At 34.5% G+C, this 21933-nt stretch overlaps 2 protein-coding genes across 2 annotated transcripts in view; one reads left to right on the top strand and one right to left on the bottom strand.

Moving 5' to 3' along the window:
- Window positions 1-3233: 3233 nt before the first annotated feature.
- mrps35 (mitochondrial ribosomal protein S35) lies at window positions 3234-13222 on the bottom strand. Its single transcript, XM_039648108.2, has 8 exons — window positions 13047-13222; window positions 12565-12611; window positions 12288-12455; window positions 11620-11680; window positions 11390-11529; window positions 8880-8989; window positions 8717-8786; window positions 3234-3652 (listed from the first exon to the last, which is right to left on the bottom strand). The coding sequence occupies exons 1-8, from the start codon at window positions 13189-13191 to the stop codon at window positions 3377-3379; spliced, it is 1017 nt and encodes a 338-aa protein (XP_039504042.2). The 5' UTR covers window positions 13192-13222; the 3' UTR covers window positions 3234-3376.
- Window positions 13223-13267: 45 nt separating this feature from the next.
- kcnq1.2 (potassium voltage-gated channel, KQT-like subfamily, member 1.2) overlaps window positions 13268-21933 on the top strand; it is a 116840-nt gene continuing 108174 nt past the window's right edge. The window contains exons 1-2 of the mRNA XM_089127498.1: window positions 13268-13956; window positions 16959-17444. Coding sequence (XP_088983624.1) covers window positions 17035-17444 — 410 coding nt within the window. The 5' untranslated portion in view covers window positions 13268-13956; window positions 16959-17034. The remainder of the gene's footprint in view (window positions 13957-16958; window positions 17445-21933) is intronic.

The following is a 21933-nucleotide window of genomic DNA, read 5'->3' as shown; positions in this document are numbered from 1 at the left end:
AAAAGACAACAAATATCTGGTCATGATTAAACAACAAAGCGACAACAAGAATCTGGTCATGGTAAAAGTACCCCTACTGACAAAATATTTCTTCGTCTCTATACTTTGCAAAGATCTTTTGTTTATATTTGTATTTTAAAAAGATTTGTATTTGGATTTAACGAATAACTCTTTTTTGCAACATTACTATTGGTCTTAGTGTGCTTTTATAAGTGTTTCCCCATATCATAGAACAATAATATAAATAAGGCAAGATCAAAGAATTATATAACGTTTGCAGTGCTTTAATATTTAAAATGTGCTTTACTTTTGCAATTACAGAAATACTTCTTGATATTTTAGTAGCAATATATTTAATGTGAGAGTTCCAAGAAATTCTATCATCTATAATAACTCCAAGAAATTTGATTTCATGCACCCGCTCTATAACAACACCCTCTATCTGGATTGCTTCCTGAGCTTCCTGTATGAGACACGAGTGGTTTCATCTCGGGCTAGGAACATATAACATCATAGCAGGCTCAAGAGAATTATTACAAAGGACATTATACATTGTTTTAATCAATTATTGACATTCATAAAACGTAGGGATAATCTGCATTCTCATGTATGGACGTGCGATGAACACTCTAACCGGAAACTCCTGATATGTAATAAGAAGAACGCGGAAGTAGTTGTGCAAGTAGTCCATTACCCCCCAACGACCACTAAAAAGTACTAAAAAAGTACATTCAGTATGAATGTAATCCGAATGTACAACATTCACGTTCATGTTGTCAGAGACTTAACTTGAAACCGGCAGGAGATACAGACAGAAGTGAATACTGTGAATTCAGACATGTATACTACTCTTTTCACACTCGTTTTTCGCCTATTTTATAGTAGGGACGTATGTGATTTCAGATGCAGCCCTTGTTTTGTAGATGCTGCTAATGTGGTTTAATTCATATATATATATATATATATATATATATATATATATATATATATAATTGGAATTTTATATATGTGTGTGTGTGTGTGTGTATATATATAGCCTATATATATATATATATATATAGCCTATATATATATATATATATATATATACACTCGTATATCAAAATGTATTTAAAATATAGGCTAAGTCATCATCATCATGCCCAAGAAAGACAGTTAGACTTCCATAAAATACATGCATTCATGCTAAATTTTGCGGCTGAAATCTGTTCCAAAACTGTAATTAAACTTGTACTTGTAATTAATTGAATAGCACATATATATATATATATATATATATATATATATAGACCATTTCACAAGATGTAAACAACACTGGTCCAGAAGCACTTCCTGTTTCAGTTTTTAACTGTTTTCTTTATTTCACATGTAAAGAAAACATCTTAAAGATGTTTGTTTAATTTTTTGATTCAGTTTTAAATGTTCTGTTGGTTGTATTTTATCCCAGCTTTTATGTAGTGTTAAAAAACTGAAACAGGAAGTGCTTCTGGACCAGTGTTGTTTACATCTTGTGAAATGGTCTATATATATATATATATATATATATATATATATATATATAAACCAACATTCTCACCAGTGACAGATTATATCCTATGTATGCATATCTATGCTCACAATTGATTCTAAACTAAAGAGACCATATTTGGGTAACCAGTCAATTTTTGCTATTCAATTAATTAGAAGTAATTAATGCAAAAGTAAACGACACTCGTTTTGTTTTTACAGAGCTTGTTGCAATGCATTCTGGGAATTGCATTCTCTGTAAATGATGAATGTTGTTTTATAATTTGGGCAAAACCAGGTAGCCTATTGTGTTAAAATGACTGAGGCTACATTAGGTTTTGGAACCACGAAATTTAGCATGAATGCATGTATTTTATGGAAGTCTCTGTCTTTCTTGGGCATGATGATGATGATGACTTATATTTTAATTATACATTTTCATGTACGAGTGAAACAGTCTTTGCGACGAACACCAGTCCAGTCGAGAACGCCCTGACAGTTTTGTTTTCAAAAGGCTAAGTGCTTTAAGATGCGCAAGACTAACGCCGCGTCCAAATGGAGCCGGCCGGAACTTCTCGCTGAGGAGTTTGGTTTCTCCTTTCCCAGAAGTGACAGCTCAAAACAGGAACTAATGGAGTACTGGGGTATTTTTACTAGATGTTGGCTCAAAGCGTCCTTTCAGTGGGGTGCTGGTAATGGCACTTGAACCTTCAAGGGCGTGTTTTGAGTGCAGTGAGTTCTCGTAATGTTACAGGGGTAATTGTTTCGAGATAAGAGGTGAACTGCCCCAGTTTATACAAACTAAACATACTGGCTGTTATTTCAATCAATAGTGGGGGAAAAAAATTCATGTTCTCATTCTAATCTCATTCCAACCTTGCTTTATTTGCTTTCTTCATAAAATAAAAAAGGCAGAATGACTATGTATCTCAAATTTGATGTGCTCTTTTATTTTTAATGATGTTGCTCATGCAAGGTTTGTCCCGTATCCGATGAATTTAAAATCCCCCTGTGGTGAAAATCCAGTTTTTAATGTCGTTTATATCTCTATGTGGTGTTTTTAATACGCTTTAAGACAAACCATGTGTAAATTCATAAGTGGACATTGCTGAGTATTTTCTGCTTAAAACTGCAATGACGTCACAAACGACCTTGTAACCAATCAGGTCAACGTGTGATCAACCAGTGGATCTCTGAGCTGAGGCGGGGCTCATTTGCATATTCAGAGAATTGCGTATACTATACGAGGCAAAGGTGTCGAATTACATTCAAGATATTTTATGCCATTTTGGTGATCAAGTGCTTTGAAGTCAGAGAGGTTAGGATTCATGCAGGACACTAGGTTTATTCCTGATGATTTATTCGGAAAATATTATTAAATCCAAAACGATATTCAAGGTCCCATTCATTGACAACCACATAAACATTCACCTCGTTATCTAGATAGTGTAATTTCTCTCAAACACAGCATCAAATAATTACTCATATTTGTAAATATGTAAGATAAGTAGCTGTTAAAATCTAATAAAGAACAGCAGCAATCGTTCTCCTATTCGCCATGTTAAACTAAACTCGGGAACTTGGGTATCAAAATTTTTAAGAGGTAAATATGACTTGAATATGTCCAATTTTTAACTAGGACACTCGTATTTACGACAGCAAGTAAATGCAGAATTAGAAGCTTGGATACTCTGACTCTGAAAGAAAATACATTTAAAACACAAAAGCATTTTGCTGTCATGTATTAATTTATTTTTCATGAATATCACAGAATTTTGCATATAATTTGAAAACAATAATCACTTGACAGTTTTTTTTTGTCAACACATTGTTAATATGAAATTGTACACAATAATGGAGCTCTTGTTCCTCAGATATTGAGGAGCTTCTTCACAGCCTCTTTATACTTGCGTAGATTTCCCTCAGTCTCTCCCTCGTTCTTCAGCGCCACTATCGCGTCTCTGTACTCCTGTACGGTGGTGTGTCCCAGCAGCTCCTCCCTGCTTCCCTCCTCCACCTCATCCCTCGCTCCAAGCCCTCGCATCCGCACCAGAGTTTCCAGAACGTTCTTTTGGGATGGACTGTCTTCCCAATCGTACTCCTCCATATCTGCGCGTGTCTTTTCCTGCTCCCATGCCTCGGTTTTCTGTAAGACACAGTGACGTGACACAAACAGTTTTATTAGATTAGATTTGACTGATTGAGTGGAGGATAAAAGATGGAAAATGTTTGGCGAGCACTTTTAGATGTGAAATAGTGAAAAAATAAGCTATTAGGATTGTTGGTAGTCAATTTGTCCCCACTCCCCCAAATAAAATAAATAAATAAACAGATTTTAAAATTTTTTACAGAATTTTTGTGTGAGAAATAGTTAAAATATAAAAAATATTAATTTATAAAATAATTAATTAATTAATTTATTTATAAAAATTAATTTATTAAAATATTTTATTATTAATAGTATATTATTATTTTAATATTTATATATTTATTAATATTTAAAAATATGAATTATATATATTTTTAAATATATATATATTCAAAATATACAAAAATGGCAAAAATATATAGATGAATAGATAAAACTGAATTTAGATATATAATTAAAAAAACGCATATATAATTCAATTAAATTTATTTACATATTTCTAAATGTTTCAAAACATACATTTTATATATTTAAATATTTTTTTACATTCTTGTTTTTCTTGCACTTTAGACATATATTTTAGCATTTGAAGGCTTAAACTTTATTTAAAAAATACACATCCTTAAGCCACGCAGTGTGCAAAGTATATTTAGCATATTTTTTAAATATAATTTGGCCAGAATTCAGTTATTTTTTGTCATATGCTTATGCTAAGTGTCTGAAGTCAATAAGGTAAAGAAAATGTTTAATTTTAAGTTTAATTTTCACTCATATAGGAGCATCAACTTCAGAAAGCAAAATGATCAGGATTTCATTGATCAGGATGAGATGCATTATTAAAGTGCAAGTTGAAATGACAAAAACTGAAAGGTAAAATTGTTGTAGGTAGGACTGAAAAAAATGAAGACAAAGAATGGTGCCGAGGAATAAAAATGCCAAGCTGATTTGGAAACGATGGAAGGAAATGTAATGAGAACGTCTCTGATTCCCATGTTAAAACATTCGCTTAACCGTTCGCCTGATTGCAGTGAACTTTTAAAGACAGCTTGTGTTTGATAAGAATCGTCCTCTTTGCCCGAGACTACATTTTCCCAATACTTCCCATCCTCAATGACAAAAGCGTCTTTGTGTGTGTGAAGGCCTGAGCGAGCCACGGGGCAGATAACCTCTCGCCGGTGCAGGTGCTCTACACTAATGACTATCAATACGAATCCCTCGTCATCCCCGTTTCCAACCATTCTCCATTCCTCTCCCTCAATCACCCGGCCGCAGGGCACTACTTAGGGAGGGACTGATGGATTAGGTGGTTTCTATAGAGATGAAGGTGGTTCGGCCAGATCTCGAGGATTTGATTAGACCTGTTGACCCCAATGATTCAATTTAGCTGAAGAGGCAAATCAAATGCATTGCGACTAATTGATGAGATTGGCCTTTCACAGGGGAGAATAGGGGTATAATTGAGGACCGACTGAAGACATGGAGACGCTCGCTGGGTGTAAACTAAGCTGATCGTTTAACCGCTCTGCTGCACGCTGGAAGAAACATCGGCTCAGGTCTTTAGTTAGAAAGAAACACCAAAATCTAATGTCAAAATCACAATAGAGGTCATTTTAACTTCTGTTTTAGAGTTTTATATATATGTTTTATTTTTAACAAATTAATAATATATATATATATATATATATATATATATATATATATATATATATATATGTAATATACAAAACAGTTTATCTTATATATATATATATATATATATATATATATAAACACACAGATATATGGTAAAATAGATTTATATATTTAGAAATAATATATATATTTTAATATTTTGTATATATATTATATATTTTGATAAGTTCTTATATATAACTCCTATAAATTTTTTATTTTTTTTTATATAGCTTCACTATAAATATATTTATATAGTTCAAAATACATGTAAATTATGGAAGTATATTTTCTCATACACATTTTGTAATATATTTTATCTTTTAAAGGTTTAAATGAAATATTTTACATTTTTAAAAATATATTTTCATTGGCTACATATATTTTGGCACATTTAATTTAAAATACATTTACATAACATATCTAGAAACTTATATTTACCCATAAATATTTTTACGACAGGAAACAAACTTTATTATTTGCGCAATTTGTCATTTATTTTATTAAGTTTCAATGAAACACATCTTTAATCTGAGAAATAGATTTCATTAAGCTGTAATTTGTATTATTAAAACGCCGTCCTCCATTCACACTGCAAAAGTAAAATGGCTTGCGAATCCCATTTTGTGGCTTTACGATGCATTCAAAACCGAATGAATTGGAAAAAGGGTTTATATTTAACCTCTTAAAACACAACTCAGTGTGAACACGGTTTGAATGGACGATCCCGTAGCCGTATTGGCAGCTAAATCAGGTCTCGGAGATACAATCACCCCGATGGTCTGAAACAACGGCCGTCTTTGTGTCGTATCGTCCCCTCCCCGCGTCACTCTACCCCGTCCTGCCTAATCTGAGCCGCTACTGTGCTAGCCATTGTGCTAGCGAAAGGCCAGCGGACACCGTTACACTTCCCAACCAGGATGGCAAACAAAGCTCAACCGTGGCTCTCAGCCAGCCTTAGTGAATCTAAGAACACAGTTACACAATACCAAGGCCAGCGAGTCTCTAGTGAGAAGAGCATGATGGGAAAATGCACACTTCTTGCACATTTTGTTGTTGACCTTGTGTGCATCTCAAAGGTCACGTTCTTTAGTCCTCGAGGAGCGTCGTCAGCCAGCGAGAAGATCATCTGCGCAAGAAGCCTTCGGTTTGCCGACTCTGAGAAGTTCAAGTGTATAAATTACAGCGTTCTTGTCCTTAATCTGCGTTTTATCAAAAAAGCGCCTGCTAATTCATCCTCTGTTGTGCTAATGAGGTGAATCATGCGATACTAAAAGGTTGCTAATCGCTTTTTCCAAGTCTCACTTGATTCACAAAGGAAACCGTCACATTACATCTGCCGTCGATTAAGCGGCTTTGATCGTGAGATCGGTGTAAGCGGAGACGGTTCTTACACACGCAGATGTGAATTATTGATCGTCGAGCTGTAATGAGAATCTCATGAGGTGAGATTCCAATGGAATCTCCGTCAGCCAATCAGACGCCTCTATTCGGCGACCTGAGGTTTCTCATTGGGCGAGACAGCTGTCAATCATCAAATCAGGTAGATAACCATGACTCTCATTTGCTGAGATAAATTGTTTGTGTCTGAAATCACCCTCCATTTTCTTAAATAGGCCATTATTTGAGGGGACATCCATTTGTAGTGGTGTCCGAAACCACTCATTCAATCCCACAATGCAACGCAACAACGAGTGTGCAACCGATGGCTAGAGTGTACCCATAATGCACTGTGAGGGTCATGCTGCATGAATTCCCATCCATTCATTTTCCAAAACCGCTGGTCCAATGTGGCTGCAGTGTAATATCATACAGGTATGATTCCTTTTTATTTGATTATTAAATTGTTTAATTAATGTTTGTACGTGCTAGTTACCATGAGAGAGATCAATCATCTGACTAGGCCTTCCTGTGCACTCAGTGTCCGAAATCACTCACTCGTTTTCAATCACTCCTTCAACTGGACCCTAATAGTGAAGGAGGGTATAGGCGACATTTCGAACACAGCCCAAGTATTTTGGATTGAGCTTAAGGTAAGAATTTAAACTAAAAATTTAAAAATAAATGACTTTTTTTGTAGTTTCCACACCAAACAACAATGAAAAACAGGTTCAGATATTTTTTATTATTATAAATATTTTCAATAAAACAAGGCCAAAAATAGACTGCTAATATACAAAAATCAGTTTGTTACTCACATTTCCTCATCTTTGGCAATTTAATATATTAAATATATTTATATTGTTCAAAAATGTTCCCAAAATGCATTTAGAAATGTCAAATATGTGTGTGCATATATGTTTAAATTACATATACACATACATACTGTATAATTATATATATATATATATATATATATATAAAATTCTATATATATATATATATATATATATATATATATACAATATTATACAGTATGTATGTATGTATGTGTGTAGATATATATATATATATATATATATATATATTTTCAAATATATACATTATTTATATATATATTTCAAATACATATATATATATATATATATATATATATATATATATTATGTATGTATGTAGGAAAGCAAATATTTGAAAAAATAAATAAATAAATAAATAAAATTTATTTATTAATGGCCAAAAATATGCCACCCTACATCTTGGAAATTTCTAGACAATCAAAAACATCAGAGTTGAGTAGAATTAGGAAAACATCTCTCCCCCCCATCCTATCGCTTCATGTGGGCCCTCGGGGGGCCTAAGTCATGGAAAACCACCCCGGGCCCTCACTGAAACTTTCATAAGAGGCACAATAGACATGTGAAATATTCATGTGTTGAATGTGGACTGGAAACCAATCAATGTACTGATACAAAAGCCATAATGATCAGTAGTGATTAGTGCCAAGCATCATTATTATAACAGCTCATGCTTAAAGGCACAGTTCATCATTTACCATTCCAAACATAACTTTGAACAACAGCAAATTATGTCAATGGTGACCAATGATAACAATCTTAAAAAACAAACAATTATTGATAATTAAACAGATCAGATCTTAAGATGAATCATATGTTAATAGGCTTAATTTTCTTAAAATTGTCCTTTGAAATATGAACTAGGTATTTCTCCACAGTTTTTTTTTTAGAGATTCACATACGGGTGAAACTCGAAAAATTAGAATGTCGAGCAAAAATTAATTTACTTAAAAATATTGAAATATCTCATTTAGCATGTAATGAGTCTATGTAATATATTAGTTTCACCTTGAATTACTGAACTTTTGCACCATATTCAAACTTTTCACTTGTTTTGAAAAATTCTGACAGGATATGACCTTAACCGGACTGGACCACGACAGCTAATAAAGCACAGATGCATCTGATCTAGTGTGGAGGATTGCAGACTCACCCAGGACTCGTGGTAAAGCACGGTGAGGAGGTACATGGCGTAATCATAATTCTGCGCTCGCAGCGGGCAACTAAAAACATGCATGAAAAGATGCATTTTAAAGATAACCTGTGATTGAGAAATGAGGAAAACACAACACACAATATATTTCCACATCACCAACCTGTCTGCGGTGATGGTGAGCGTGTCCGTGTCTTTACAGTAGCGCTCATCGCTGAGTTTGATCATCTTCTTTCGGGCGTGATCATCCAGATTTAGGCTGGAGAGCTTCACCTAATTAAAACACCAGTTAAAAACATGAGGGATAATGTACAGATGGCCTGTATCTCAAAATAAACCGATCCGGCTACATTCATGGATATTAAATGCTTAATTAGTGCATTATGTGAGAAGAAATAGCACAGTTTTGAGAGAGATATGAATCTAGCACAGTTATGTAGAAAAGATTCATTGAAGGACGACGTCCACGAATCACTTAATCCAAATCTTCAGCATTTCTCCAGCAATCATATTCACTTGGCCTTCCTCCAGTCAGCCGAACTAAATCTACTAAATCTTATTGTTCAAAACAACTAACCATCAAAAAACTATTTTGCACAACTCTGCCCTTTAAATCCCGCTCCGGATCGGCCAATGGGATCAGACATGACACGTGGTGATGTCACTAAGCTCTAACGCACACTAGCGCACAAAGCAATATCACTGTTTATCTGGGGTTTTCCTGCTGTTTCAGACAAGCAAGGACTTTTCCCACCCGGACACTCATCCCGTATATATCTGCCCTTTGATCCCCAGCTCTAATCCAACAGGATTAACGTCAGATGGCGATTCCAGCACTGCAGTCATAATCTAATGGTTTTCCAGGCAGATGGTGAGAGATTTGATATAAATAACATTTCAGATTATAAATAGGAAAATATATCAAAATCAATGAGGTAAGCATGTCTTTAAGTGACGTGGTGTTCCTTAACCCTTTTTTACATTTGGGCTTATAAACTATATTAGAGCCCGACTGATAAAGAATTTTGAAGGCCGATAGTGATACAAATATTTTTGGGTTTTAAAATCCGATATATCGGCCGATATTTTTTTTTTATTAAATATTGTTGGATTTCACACACGTGTAAAAGAAAAGCTAACTTTTCTGCACAAGATACGTTTGATACTTTTTCTCTATGTCTAAATGTTCACTCCTCGCAAGTATAACTTACATTTTACAATGCAGGGACTGTAACTAGAGATATGCTAGTTATAAATACAGTAATCATTACTTTATTTAGGCAAAAAAAAAGTTCATTGTTGTTTCCAAGCTCATTAATGTTAACGTTAGCTTTGTGGTATGATTAGCAATAGATAACATCATACTGCAAATTGTAAAACATACATTTTCAATATAACAGGCCGAGGAGAGATGATTAAAGCGTGTTTCGTCCGTTTTTATTTTATTTTTTAAATATTCATTTATCGGCCATTATAACTGCTGATACCGATATTATGGAAAATGCCTAATATCGGCCGATAATATCGGTCTGGCTCTAAACTATATGTAGGCTAATGGAGATGGAACAGTATGTGTTTGGTGTCTATGGATTCAGAAGACCCTAAGCTAACATAAGCATGCATGTAATGTGTTTATAAAGGAAGTATGAGTGAAAAATATACAATATATTATATAGAGAATTTCACAGAAACAGAAATTCGATTTTTGTCATTTATTTCTGAAAGTCACAGTTTTTGAACAAAAAAATATATTTGCCAAAGCCTTTGCTTGACAGACATGTGTAATTGTTAAATAAAATGTGTAAAGAACAATGTAAGATCTAACAAAGCACTTTAAAAAAAAACTTTTGCTGATAATTTACTCACCCCCGTGTCATCCAAGATGTCCATGTCTTTCTTTCTTCAGTCGAAAAGAAATTAAGGTTTTTGATGAAAACATTCCAGGATTTTCTCCATATAATGGACTTCATGGAGTCATGACTCGAAAAAAGATTCGTTCATTTTGATGAACAGGAGAGTCACGAACAGAGCATTACAGAACAGAGCAAGGTGAGCATTTGTGCTTATAAAACTTACATTATTTATTTATTTATTAAATGAGCGATTGTTTCGCTTAATAAGGCCCTTATTCATTGTCTGGTGTCATTTAAAGCCCTTTGAACAGTTTGCACTGAAACTCTCATTTGGACCCCATTGAAGTCCATTATATGGAGAAAATCCTGGAATGTTTTCATCAAAAACCTTAATTTCTTTTCGACTGAAGAAAGAAAGACATGGACATCTTGGATGAAATGGGGGTGAGTAAATTATCAGCACAAGTTTTTTTAAAAAGTGAACTACTCCTTTTAATGTTTGTAAATGCATATTTTGCATTAAACTTAAATCTATATCAACATTTAGAGTAGTTGAATTTGATTATGCCGTTCGCAATGCTTCATGGGATTGTAGTTCTTTCCCTCACTTAATCCATCAAGTACACAGTCTTGTACATTTTGTCTAATTTTCAAAAACGTTTTTAATTCATGGCTTATAACTCTTTAACAAAGACTTTTTGAATGCGTGTGGGAAAAATGAATTAAAAAAAAAAAACGAATTCAGAACCAGTGCCGCTGATTTACATTTCAATCAAACAATTTTGATTTGGAAGATATTCTTCATAAAATAAAAATTGACCTTCAGTGTCACTATCCGTGCGTCTGGGTTTCGCAGCGACAGTCCGGCGGACACAAACTCCTTATTCTGCACCCGGATCGGGAAGTGCTTCATGCATTTCTCATCAGAGTCCAGGGCAGACGGCCACTCCGTACAGAACGCTGGACAAATTCAACAGGAAACACATTTACAAATCTTGCTTTCATTTAGCCACAGCATGACTAAATTGAACCACTCATTTCACCACTCACGCTTCAGGGCCTCACAGTGCGTCTTAATAGCAGCCGGGGTTAAGTGTAAAAAGTTTGGAATCTGAAAGACATTGGAGCATGTGATTAAAAAAGTGCTGTATTACAAGAAGTCAAAGGAAAATCGACATCCTCACCCTTTATTTAAACGTTTTATTTGTGATAGCACAACGAAACATGCCAAGCAGAATTTTTGACTGTCATACACAGAGATTATGAATGAAAAAATAAATATGTTGTCATCAATATGTGTTTTATTCTAACTATTTTTTTGTGCATTGCAAGCTGTAGCCGCATGTTTTTTTTGCCAACCAAGTTTAATGTTTTGTTCTTCCCTCATATTTAAAAAATATTTTCCTCATATTTTGATTGTTTAATTGAATATTTAGGGTCACTTTGACCAGGTTAGGCAATAAAAATATGAAAAACTCATTGCAGGTCCAGTTAGCATCAGTTCACAATAAGATTGTCAAATAATTTTCTGTTTCGTGATGTAACACATACATGCGTTCACATGATAGATTAAATAAAGCTTTTATATTTTACAGGTTGAATCAAGGCGTTTTAGATCTTATAATTATGCCGTGGCGCTGTGCATATACATAAAAATGCATAAAGGATGGAATAACAAATAAATATGTTATTGCACGTCTGCTTGTGTATGTGTTCACCTTGATCAGTTCCAGATTGCCCTTCTTGGCAGGCGGTACGCCTCTCTTCACGGGATATCCCATCCGCACCGGCAGGGGAACGGCGGATGCTTTGAATGAGGCGGCAGTGGGGTAAACCACGCTCCAGTCCTGATCCACGGCCATCCGCTCCGTCCTGGGCTCTCCAGCCTGTGTTTTATTATCAATAACAACATTATTCATCTGCTTTGCGGAATCATAGACCAGAACTCAAACACACTGTATTACGGTTGTGTTGAGGCGAAGTGTAATAGTCCACCTGTCTCTTTGACTTCCACTGACGCCGACCACCTCTGCCTGCAGCTTCTGTAATCACACATTCAATGAGGGCTGAAATCCAAACATTAACCTCATACAAAAATACAGCAAGCAAATATTGCTGTAAGTGACGTAATACTAGGTTATAAAAAAACACATACTTGGATATCAATAATTAAGCAATTAACGCAATTGTTATGGTATAAAGACAAACGTCAAATGATAATTCCACAGTGCTTTAATATATACTAGATGCTGAATATATATATATATATATATATATATATATATGTATGTACAATGATACGTACATAAACACACATACATAGGCTACTTGATGTGTGTGTGTGTGTATATATATATATATATATATATATACATACATACATACACTAACATAAATATTATTCACTGACAAACATATATACACACACTCTCCTTAATACTGTAAATAGATAAAATAACAGATCATGCTATCTTTACCTCTTTCTGTGGCCACGGCGCTTGCTGAGAGGACAGAGGAGATTGAAATCCCCCTGCTTAATGAAATTAAACTATATATTCCATTAATATTACAGTTTATTTTGCATAAGGAGGACAGCGCAGGGTGAGTGATAGACGCAGCCATGATGGGAAAACCTGCGGTGTGACTACGGCGGCTCGGAGGAACGCAAAGAAAGCGAAGCTAAAAAGATCTGAGGGACAAGCGTGAGAGTGTTTGTTTGTGTGCGCATTGATATTAAAAAAACTCTCTGCTTTTAATTCAGAACCAGGTTTAAGTGTAACTTAAACTAATAGGAAAGACAAAAGAGCTAGTAACACTGAAACATATCAAATGAAACGCATTATTTGCGTTTTAAACAACTACGGAGACTTGAAGCGTCAACTGACTCGACCGTGGCGAATGGCGTCTCCCGACACCTTCTATTAAGTTTAAAAGTATTTTGTGAATATAAAAATATTTTGTGAATATTTTATTTATATTTTAGTGAATTGAACGTGGCGAATGGCGTCTCCCGACACCTTCTATTTAGTTTAAAAATATTTTGTTTGTTAAAAATCGAGTCAGTGTAGCAAGTGTATTTAAAGAGAATAATGTGTTTTTTTCCTCTTTGGATGTGTTAGTGAGGGCAGCGCAGAAACGTAGGTTTCTAAATATTTATTATAAAATATTTCAAAAGGGTAATCTGTGAAGCACAGAAGCCGATGACGCGCGCGGCCGTCAAGTGTGCGCGCGCTCTCTCATCATGCATTGCATATCGCAACATGTGTTTCACTCACAGCATCACAGACTGATAAAAACAACTGAAGCACATCTATCTCCTCGTCATCTCCGCGACGAAGATGATGACGAAGAACTGCACGAGAGACATCAGGAGCCCTGCTTGAGGAGGTATTGTTGATATTAAAGTTCTTTCCCCTTATTTTAGTCTTTAAAGTTGTGTTGACAAATTGAAATGATTTCTTTTAAGCTTGATGTGTGTATGATTTATGATATTTCACAGTTAAAATGTGTAGTGTCTATAGATAAAAATGCTAAATATTCCAAGACGATGTGCATATTGTGAATTAAATAGGCCACGAATAAAAAAGTAATATACAAAATAAATAAAAGTCTATTTCTGTTTTTAAAATTAACACGAAGAAACACAATTTCTGCCCACAAAATAAGTATAGAAATGTATGATATTCCCAGATTTGTCATTTTTGAACTATAATCAATATTGTTTTTGCATATTGTACCGTGCTGGACACAAATAGTAGTGGTGTCAAAACGATTAATTGCGGATAAAAGTTTGTAAATATGTCCATATGTGTGTTAGATGCGATTAAACGATTTCACAGAATATATATATATATATATATAATCATATAAATTTGGCTACATAAATTACAAGAAATTTGTAAGAAATGATTATCAGAAGTAATTCGACAGGTTTCATTCATTTGCTGCATTTGTGTTTGCTGCAGAAATGAATGAGTGTGTGTGTGTGTGTGTTTATCTCTCTGTCCAGTAAATCCTCTCGACACGCTCTGACTGTGAGTGTTTTCTGTCTCTTGACATCGTGAGCTTAAAGCGGTCATCTGAAACTATAGCTGACGGCGCAGTGTTCACGGGTGCTGTCAGCGACTGACAGACATGCACAGAGGATGGCAGGGTCCTGTTTCGATTTGTCTTCGTTCACAAAGCTTTTTCCAGTGGCTTTGTGTGTCCATCCACTGGCCATCATCTGGTGATAGAGATCTGAGAGTCTGGCCTCATCATGAGGGTGTTTTCCCACTCTTCCTCGCTGCCCTGTGAGGAAGACTTCAGTCACATTGAATATTTTATTCAGCACTTTCAGGTATTGGTCTCGTGGTGTCTGTCGGTGGATGATTGTGGATGTGTCTGGTGATCTTCAGCTCATCCTCATGCAATATTAACCCATCTGAGATCATCTAAGCTGCTCCTAATTTAAACCCGCAGACCTGGAGTGACACATGTGACTTCCCAACAACTGGTGCTCAATCAAACGCAACCAAATACACAAGATCACCAAGCAACGGAGACAGTAAACAATCTTAAAATGTGGAAACCGATGTGTTCAATTCAACCTGGGACATTTCCATGCTTTTAATGTTGTTTATATGTCTTTATAGTGTTATGTATAGACATATATGTCTATGATCTGCAAACATGTGTAAATTCATAAGTCGAGTATTTGCTCCTTAAAGGGGTAATGAGATGCAAAATTCACTTTTATATGGTGTCTGCATATAAATTTGTCTTTGCAGTGTGTGGACAACCACCATAGACTCTTAGAAGAAGTGATGTGAATAAGTTTGGACACCGATGCTAAAGTTGCCTAAAAAGAGGAATAAAAAATCATCTTTTGGATATTGATCTTAATGCCTTAATTAGAAAAATGAGGAAAACTCCAACCTTTAAGGACACAAATTTTCTTTGTGAATGAATAATGTATCATAAATAAATAAATGTTTTTCCTTAAAATACAGGGTGCATGAGTCACGGCACCCCTATGTTAAATTCCCATAGAGTCAGGCAGATTTTTATTTTTAAAAGCCAGTTATTTCATGGATCCAGGATAATATGCATCCTGATAAAGTTCCCTTGACAGTGTTTTACAAATTTAATTTGTTTAATTTAAATTTATAATGGTTTTACTTCAGTTAGCCTAATAGCTGGTTTGATTTGCATTGAAAGATGATCTTATGGAAAGTACCCCATGCCAATCTCTAGGTGTGGTGGAAGGTGTGTGATGATGTGGGGATATTTTAATTCCAAAGGCCAAGGGAACTTTATCAGGATGCATATTATCCTGGATCCATGAAATAACTGGCTTTTAAAAATAAAAATCTGCCTGACTCTATGGGAATTTAACATAGGGATGTCCTGACTTATGCACCCTGTATTTTAAGGAAAAACATTTATTTAGTTATGATACATTATTCATTCACAAAGAAAATTGGTGTCCTTAAAGGTTGGAGTTTTCCTCAGTTTTCTAATTAAGGCATTAAGCTCAATATCCAAAAGATGATTTTTTATTCCTCTTTTTAGGCAACTTTAGCATCAGTCTCCAAACTTATTCACACCACTGTAGAACCTTTAAAGATTCTAAAGCGCTACGTATTTGGAACCCCTAAAATGCAATGCAGGTGAATGATCACAAAATTCAAGATATGGGGGTTGAAAATGTTATTAATCAATATCACCCAAAGAGTGCCATTTCAGTTTTTATCGATTAAAATATGATATTAAGTTGAATAAACATTAATTTAATAACAACTACAAAATATTGCAGAATAATGTAATATATCAATGAATAATAGCCTTTAACGAACCTTTGTGTGACAAAAGTGTTCTTTCTTGTCATTATGGAACAGCTTTTAGCATAAAATGTCCTTTGGAGTCGAGTAAAGAACCCAATGCTACATATATAGAACCCTTTTGTTCTAAGAGTGTACACTGAAAAAAATCCATTTACTCCTTTCTTTTGTTCCTCAAAAAGTATAAACAATCTCAATAATCAGGTTAAGTTACATTCAACCTGTTTTATTATTATATATAAAGAGTTCAGATGCAAAAGCCTCTAAGTGCCATTTGAAATTTTCTTCTAGAATGATCATTTTTATCAAGCTTGTATATTTAAATTCAGTAATTTCACTTAAATTGCAATGAGGATTACCTATTAATTGTCATTTAAGTGAAATTACTGAACTTGAATATATAAGCTTGATAAAAATGATCATTTTAGAAGAAAATTTCAAATGGCACTTAGAGGCTTTTGCATCTGAACTCCTTAATAAAGGAAAAAACTTTCAAACAATCAAAGATGAGTTTTAAAGGTCTACAGGAGGACTTTAATGTTTTCCCCATTTGTTCTCCCTTCACAGGTTTGTTAGCATGGCAGATATAGATCGCATTGGCTCACTGTGACAGATTCATCACTTTCCACCCACTGGAACCACCATGGGGGAGAGACTGGCCCGCACAACCCCTCTTTTGTCCCGTGGCCGTGCGTTCGGATGGTCCACCTCCAGCAACAGCATCAAGCTGAAGACCTTCGGCCACAACGGCCACGAGTTCTCGGTGCCGAGCTCGACCCACAGCCTGGAGGAGGCAGCAGCGTCCCGCTCTCCTGTTTCACTGGAACCGGAGCCCGCGGTGAATAATGGATCAAGCGCATCCGTCGCTCCGGGTGGCTTCACAAAGGACCCACCGGCGCACAGCGAGCGCTTCCAGCCCGTCTCCATCTCCAGCGTCCCCAACGCCCGCTACACGCGCAGCCCCTACCACACCAAGACTAGCATGCAGGGCGATGTGTACAACTTCCTAGAGAGACCCGCCGGCCTGAGGTGCTTCATGTATCACTTCCTCGTGTGAGTACAGCACACCTGAACACCTGCACGCATTTGTACATGTCAAGCTTAAAAGGGTTTTTAATTGGGCTTTGAATTAATTGCATCCAAAATAAAAGTGTGTGTACTGTGAATATATAAATACATACACATGCATGCATATATTTAAAAAATATTTTATGTGTATACTGTATATGTCATATAAATTACACATTTTTCTGAAATATTTACATGCATGCGTGTGTATTTATGTACAAAATAATTACAGTATGTAAACACTTTTATTTTGGATCGTTTCTTAGCCCTAGTTTTTAATCATACCTTTATCATTCTAACTCAGTCATTTTAGGAAGTCGTTGTCCCACGTTGTGATGTGCATTTTGCTAGTGTGACGCTTTGCAAACGCTTCCACTAGATTTCGCTTCCCATCCGTTTCCACGTCGTTCCATATCCGTCAGAAATTCGTTCATCTTCAGAACACACATGAAAATCGTTTTGATGAAATTTTGAGAGCTTTCTGTTTCTGTGGAAGCTTGAAAAATAAAAAAAGGTAATAGCGACTTCTTATCTCACAATTTGGTCTTTTTTTCTCACAATTGCGAGATATAAACTCAGAATTGTGAGATATAAACTATTCTGAGGGGAAAAAAGTTTTTTCCCCTTAGAATTGGCCTGATTACTCGCAATTGTGAGTTTATATCTCACAATTCTGAGAAAAGATGTCAGAATTTTGAGATGTAAAGATGCAATTGTGAGAAAAAAAGTCCGAATTGTGAGAAAAAAAGTCCGAATTGTGAGATAGTCTCAATTTTGTCTTTTTTCCTTGCAATTGCATCTTTATTTCTCAGAATTGTGACTTTATCTCGCAATTGCGACTTTATTTCTTATAATTGTGATTTTATCTCGCAATTGTGACTTTATTTCTCAGAATTGCAACTTTATTTCTAATAATTGCTACTTTAGTTCTCAGAATTGTGACCTCATATCTCACAATTGCAACTTTTTCTCCAGAATTACGACTTTATATCTCGCAATTGTGATTTTATTTCTCAGAATTGTGACTTTATTTCTCAGAATTGCGACTTTATTTCTCAGAATTGTGACTTTATTTCTCAGAATTGTGACTTTATATCTTGCAATTGTGAGTTTATTTCTCAGAATTGCAACCTCATATCTCGCAATTGCAACTTTATTTCTCAGAATTGCAACTTTATTTCTAATAATTGCGACTTTATTTCTCAGAATTGCAACCTCATATCTCAGAATTGCGACTTTATTTCTAATAATTGTAAGTTTATTTCTCAGAATTGCAACCTCATATCTCGCAATTACAACTTTATTTCTCAGAATTGCAACTTTATTTCTAATAATTGCAACTTTATTTCTCAGAATTGCAACTTTATTTCTAATAATTGCTACTTTATTTCTCAGAATTGCAACTTTATTTCTAATAATTGCTACTTTATTTCTCAGAATTGCAACCTCATATCTCACAATTGCAACTTTATTTCTCAGAATTGCAACTTAATATCTCACACTTTATTTTTCACAATTGTGACTTCTTGCAATTGTGAGATAAAAAGTCACAATTATTTGTTAATTTTTTTTTAATCAGTGGCGGAAACAAGCTTCCATATGTTCCTCCATTGACAGCTACACTACCACTTTGGAGTTTCAAAAAGTTCATAAAGAGATCGTAAAACAAATCCGTATGAATTGAGCGGTTTAGTCCACATTTTATAAAGAGACTCGCTCGCTTTATATGATGAACAGATTAAATTTAGGCTTTTAGACACATAATGGAAATCCTTTGAATGAACGTGCGACAAATTTCGATCTCTGCCTAATGCGAGTAAAAAATGTGTGTGGTGAATTTTGTTTGTGCCAGTGTAAACACAGCCTTAGTGGAGTGATCTGAACAAACTCCTAACATGTTCTGGATGCTACATGTCATGAGCCGTGTGTTAATCACAGCTGATGCCGTGTGGATCTCAGTAACTAAAGAAGAGTCCTCTCTGTGTCACCGGATGTCTTGTCAACTGGTCAACCTGATCCTGAAGACTCTGTGATGCAAACTCACACCAGACTCGTCTCACCTTTACCCCCATAAAGAAAGCATCACCTATTATTGCCCTCAAAGTGATTTAAAGAGAGCGTTTACGAGAAAATGGCTGATTTTAGTGTTAAATAAGCATGAAATGTGAGCTAGTTTAGCTAATGAGTACATTAGGACGTGACAGCAGTGTTGAAACTAATAAAATTAATTTTAGTATGATTATTTACTAATCCTCATGATATTATGGCAGATTTTCAGTTAATAATGACGTGAGATTCAGTGTAACAAATCTATCATGCGTTCAGAAGAATGGGAAGATCACACACAGTCATACTGTCCATATGATATTTTTATGGTGTTTTTTTTTTCCTTTTTAGTGCAAAGCTCCCTATGCAAGATGTTAGATGTTGATGTGGTTTCTTTGCTTTATTTAGAGCTTCAGTACCAGTGGTATTTAATTTGAGTATGATTTCTATACTATTGTAGTTTTCATTAATATTTTGAATGAACTTTCTCAATATTGTTTTTATTACTTTTATAAGAACAACAAAAGTTAACAAACACAAAGAGTAATATCCCCACCCCCATTTTGAATGTACTTTTTCACATTTTAATTGTTTTAATTTTTTGTAATTTTATTATGTGCTTTTGTCGTTTTTATTATTATTTTTTAAATATTACTATTTAGGTTTCATTTAAAGATGCACCGATACTAAATTTCTCAGCCGATACTGAAATTATATATATATATGTCTATGTTATAGTAATACATTTTATTAATGCAAGTTAAACTAAATGAAATTTATTTTATTTTGTATTTAATACATTTAATTTAATAAATGATTATAATTTTTTATGTACTTTTGTCATTAAAAAACTTTTTAGATTTTTTTTTTGTATTAATTTTAGATTTTATTTATTTATTGTTAGAAATCTTAATTTCTTAAACTTATAGTTGCCAAGGCTAAATTAAAATTTTTCGTTTGGTTTACGTATTTCATCTAATATTTATTTTATTTCAGCTTCATTTCAATTAACAAAAAAGTTTTTGTTTTAGTTTAGTTTACAATAATGAAGTTATACTAAATAAAATGTATTGTATTTTATTTTTTATTTAATAAATTTAATGTAATATTTTTTAATATATATATATATATATATATTTAATTTTTAAGTAACAAATGCTTTTTAATTGTTATAGTTTTAGTTAACTAATAACTAATAAGTGTTTAATCACACTATTGCGATATTGAATTATTTCTTGCTGCATTTCTTGGCCTTAAAAAGTAAAAAGTGCAGAAGATAAAAACAGAGAACACTGTTGCATTATGGGAGATTTCCTCCAGCTATGCACAAGGCCAGGTGCCTCTGCTGAATCTCAGACATCCTGACCTCTGTTCTTTAAGATCTGTCTGATCTGTCTGTATTTCAATCACAGCTCAGTGATCAGCTTAGTTATGATGGCCTATCAGAGACTCCTGCAGCTGAGCCCAGATCAGCTTTATCATTGATCCGTATGGGCGAGACAGGGGGATTGAGAGCTATAGGATCATCTCCGCTCGTAACCGTTTCAGATTTACCATATCTTATTGGTTGAAGATTTGAGGCGCAAAAAAAGTGTAAAACGAACAATTAATGAATCTTAAATAGGCTTCCTGATCGAAACTCCTGATAAGTGTCCGTGAAGTCCACTTATAATGTTAGCCTAGACTCTTTACACTCTTCAAAATCAACAAACCTGAATTGAATCTTTGGGAAAAGGTTAAAATGTTCCTCACACTTATTTCTTTTGGGGAACCAAACATGGTTCTTCAAAAGCATCGCTTCGGAAAAATAACCCCTTTTGGTACCTTTATTTTTAAGAGCTTTAATGTGAATTTGTGCATTTAATTAGCTAAAGTAGTAGTTCACTTTAAAAAAAAAACTTTTGCTGATAATTTACTCACCCCCATGTCATCCAAGATGTCCACGTCTTTCTTTCTTCAGTCGAATAAAAATTAAGGTTTTTGATGAAAACATTCCAGGATTTTCTCCATATAATGGACTTCAATGGGAACCAAACGGTTCAAGGTCCAAATGAGAGTTTCAGTGCAGCTTTAAACGACACCAGACGATGAATAAGGGTCTTATCAAGTGAAATGATTTATAATTATTAAAATAATTTAGAGAATTAAAACTTTTGGATGAACTGTCCCTTTAATAAAAACGTCTTTTTTTTCTGCAGTATGCCAAATGTACTGTATATGATGGCATAATCCACTACATCACCATGCTAATGAGTGTTATTATCTTCGCTAAGCTGATGTATATCTCAGATATGAGGAGCATGAGCCTCTGGGACCGGAAAGCCGTAGTCTTATAGGTCGGCAGTGATTCACTCGCCCTCTTTATGATGTGTGTATGTGCATGCTTGTTATTTATCGTGCAAACATGCAATATCACATTAGAATTGAT

This window comes from Pimephales promelas, chromosome 25 (assembly GCF_988280905.1).
Source record: "Pimephales promelas chromosome 25, fPimPro1.hap1.1, whole genome shotgun sequence".
Classification (NCBI taxonomy): Eukaryota; Metazoa; Chordata; class Actinopteri; order Cypriniformes; family Leuciscidae; genus Pimephales; species Pimephales promelas.
This window is presented reverse-complemented; position numbering and strand designations above follow the sequence as displayed.

What these genes read in the sequence shown, in the direction of transcription:
- mrps35 (XM_039648108.2), bottom strand. Translation starts at nt 13,191, where the DNA reads ATGGCTGCGTCTATCACTCACCCTGCGCTGTCCTCCTTATGCAAAATA. An exon ending in GCAATCTGGAACTGATCAAG is followed by an intron (nt 11,681 to 12,287) that starts GTGAACACATAC and finishes AATGTCTTTCAG; the next exon opens with ATTCCAAACTTTTTACACTT. An exon ending in GCACTGTGAGGCCCTGAAGC is followed by an intron (nt 11,530 to 11,619) that starts GTGAGTGGTGAA and finishes GAATTTGTCCAG; the next exon opens with CGTTCTGTACGGAGTGGCCG.